The sequence below is a fragment of the Carcharodon carcharias genome, chromosome 5, assembly GCF_017639515.1.
Source record: "Carcharodon carcharias isolate sCarCar2 chromosome 5, sCarCar2.pri, whole genome shotgun sequence".
Taxonomy (NCBI): domain Eukaryota; kingdom Metazoa; phylum Chordata; class Chondrichthyes; order Lamniformes; family Lamnidae; genus Carcharodon; species Carcharodon carcharias.
Window position 1 is genome coordinate 66155788 of NC_054471.1, and position 3391 is coordinate 66159178.

Consider the following 3391-nt stretch of genomic DNA (forward strand, 5'->3'; position numbering starts at 1 on the left):
TGAAACAATTATAGAAAACACCAAATACTTATAGAATCATAGCAAAAACCAGAAGAAATTAGCCAGCAGCTAACCTGTAAGTAGTTGATGAGCCCAGTTAAATAGTGCTGGTGGTTGGGGGGCATTGTGGGGGTGAACGTGTGTTTAGATGTGCAAGGTTAGGAGAGGTTGTTAGCTGGAGCATTGATCTTCAAGATGCCACTGCTGGCATCAAATCCATATTACCCACTGATTGACATTGTGATCTTCCTGCTTTGCATATTTCTGGTGGATGTTCACTGCGCATGTTAATGCCTGCATTATGTAGCTCAATTCATCCCACAAATATGCACAGGTGGCATGGACACCATTTTGGAGCTATAAGAGCCCTCATGGTACCCAAAAAAAACAAGCACAAATAAGCCCAATTTCTCAGCCCAACTGTGCAATATTATTTTGACAAAGCAGCTTCAGGGAACTTTAAAGAAGAGCTATGCCTCTGAATTCAAAACCACCTTAATAATTGTTCCAATCAACAACCAGGTTTAGATAGAAAGGTCAAGTTCAACTATCACTAGCACATTTTTGTATGCGTTGCTAAAATATTAAATGTACTTTTACTATTAAATTGTTCCTAATTAATTTAACTGATTGATGCCATATTGAATGCTTTTATCTCCAAAGCCAAGGCATCTGAATTCAGACTACAAATCAATCTGAGGCAACCAGTATGAAGTGAACTGGTCTACTAAATGGCCCAATGGCACTGATACTATTTGGTAGTTTCACAATTTTTTTTGAGAGCTGGCAATCAGAGTTCTGTCACATATCAGATGTTAAGCTTGTGTGTCTCTATATATACGCGCAACCAGCACTGTTACACATTAAAAGGAATTGATCGGGCCAATATCTGCCACATGACGAAGAAAGAATGAAAAGTTAAGCTTAGCTGCTGGTAGACAATGAATAAATTATTTCATTTTTAATTAGCAGATCATCAATTTGTAAATTTAAAATATTAATCCAACAGGGGATGCACTTCTGATTACATCAATGATGAATCATTTAATCAGTTGGCTCTTATGACCAGCATCTATCATAGGGACAGCCCACTATGTGGCTTTGCATTCTCATATGTTGCTTTGTTTTGACCAGTTGCAATTAGGAAACTATAGGCCTGGTTAAAGTTTGGTCCAGTTCTATCTAAATACATCACCAGGACCAGGACAGAGAAACAGCAACATAGAGGTGGCATCATTCATGAATTATAAAGTGGGTTCCCTTGAACATCCTAGAGGTACCTGCATCATTACTGTGTATGTGACAGACAGTAACTTCTTTGACATTCTTAAAAGGGCATCCTCATTTCCAGATAGCTTAGGGATTGTCCTTGAGAATGGCTTTTTAGTGAGACCTGCTGTATTCCCACACATATTTCTGTTTCACTCTTACAGTGCAAACCAAGTTATCAATCAAAAGCTTGGTTCTAGTTTGGCGTGCATGAGCCAGTTGGATGGGTGCGGTTCCTAAGTGGCTTTGCTGCATATCCAAAGCTAGTGCGAGTGATGTCATGGCAAAATTTTAGAAGTGCTGCCTAAGTTCTTTTTAAATTATCTTTAGAGGAATGCAATTTAACCATTAAGAATTATTGTCAGTGTGAATCATCAGATTGTTACACTCAGACGGCCTCAGCTGATGTCTCCGTGGAGACCGAGATGGCCACTTGAGCTACTTTTACAGTGCTTTTGATGCAGGTCCTGGCAGCTGTTTGCATGGTGCCAGGGTGGTTCCCCTGTTTCTGTTGGCAGTCTGACTCCAGGCTGTTTTCCAGTGGCTGAGCTGATGCACCCTTACAGGAGCAGAACATGCTGCGGAAAGCATGCCTCAGATCTTTGCTCCTCAGAGCGTAGATAATAGGATTAACTGTAGAATTGAGTAAGCACAACATACTGCAAAAGGCAAATATTGTCTTTACAAGCTTGTTCATTTTACCAAAGACGTCATACACCATGATGGCTAGGAGAGGACCCCAGCAGATGATGAGGACCACAAGAATAAGGACAAGCGTCTTGGCCAGTCGGATGTCCATGCGCGTTTGATCGAGACGAACAGTTTGCACCTTGCCTCCCTCAGTCACCTGTACAATTATACTCTTCTGGGTGCCCCGTTGGATCATGCGGACAGCGTGAACGTGTGCCTTCCACAAAATGTACACATAGGCGTAAATGATGAAAAGCAGCAAAATGCTTGTAACACCAATCCAGAACATTAGATAAGTTTCGTCAATGAGAGGAAAGATGTCTGAGCAGACAGAATTCAATTTTTTACAGTTCCAGCCCAACAGAGGAAGCACAGCAATTATAATTGATATGGTCCACATAACAGTAAACGCGATGACTGCCTTTGGCCGTGTGACAATCCTCTTATAGGCAAGGGGCTTGTGTATAGAGATGTATCGATCAATGGCTGTCAGGAAGAGGCTGCCCACTGAAGCTGTGAAGGAGGCTGTAACACCACCAAGTTTGAATAGGAAGACATTGGGGCTGTCTTTCCTTTGGAATACATGGAAGTCCACAAAACTATACACAAAGATCACACTACCCAGGAGGTCGGCCACTGCCAGGCTGCCTATAAAGTGGTAAGACGGTTTGTATCTGAGACTGCGGGATCGGATTATAACACATAGAATCAATACATTCTCTAGTACTGTGAATGTCCCCAAAGTCAAAGCCAATACAGCAATAGCCATCTGTTGACTTGGAGTTAAAATCATAAAGCATTCCATGTCCATGAAGTTTTCTCCACACGTTATCGTCGATTCATCATTCATAATTGATTGGTTGTATAGGTAATTAGTAGCATTCACTGAATCATAAAGGTTGGCATTGGATAAAAGCTCCTCCCCCGCTGTCATTTTTTCTAGATACGCATTGCCTTTTCCTAGGGAAGAATGCAGATTCTGAGTGACATAACCAAGTTTTGTCATGTTGAGGTCTACTTCAGTGTCATCATACTGTACTTCATTGGATGCAATATAAAGGAGATCGGTAGTGATTGTTCGGAAAGTTGTATCCGAAAGAGCTTCTAGTAGAGACTTCATAATAGCTTTCAATGTGTGAAACGTGTGGGCCCTTTCTTTCCAACAGGCTATAGGTGGGAGAAAACTAGGACAAAGAAAAATAGAAATTACTAAACAAATATATAAACACATTAGCATAATCTTTTAAATGACTGACATTAATTGCCATTGGACTTTGTAAAATAATACATAAGAACATAATAACATAAGAAACAGGAGGAGTAGGCCATTTGGCCCCTCAAGCCTGCTCCGCCATTTATTAAGATCATGGCTGATCTGCTTGTGTTTCAAATTCCATATTCCCATCTATCCTCAATAACCTTTGATTCCCTT

At 40.8% G+C, this 3391-nt stretch overlaps 1 protein-coding gene across 2 annotated transcripts; it reads right to left on the bottom strand.

The window, feature by feature from the left end:
* Positions 1-1657: 1657 nt before the first annotated feature.
* cnr1 (cannabinoid receptor 1) lies at positions 1658-3082 on the bottom strand. 2 transcript variants are annotated; one of them, XM_041188503.1, is made up of 2 exons: positions 3018-3079; positions 1658-2915 (listed from the first exon to the last, which is right to left on the bottom strand). In XM_041188503.1, the coding sequence occupies exons 1-2, from the start codon at positions 3077-3079 to the stop codon at positions 1658-1660; spliced, it is 1320 nt and encodes a 439-aa protein (XP_041044437.1). The 2 variants fall into 2 exon arrangements, with proteins under 2 accessions (XP_041044437.1, XP_041044439.1); XM_041188505.1 differs by having other exon boundaries at positions 1658-3082.
* Between the last annotated feature and the right edge of the window lie 309 nt (positions 3083-3391).

What these genes read in the sequence shown, in the direction of transcription:
- cnr1 (XM_041188505.1), bottom strand. Translation starts at nt 3,079, where the DNA reads ATGAAGTCTCTACTAGAAGCTCTTTCGGATACAACTTTCCGAACAATC.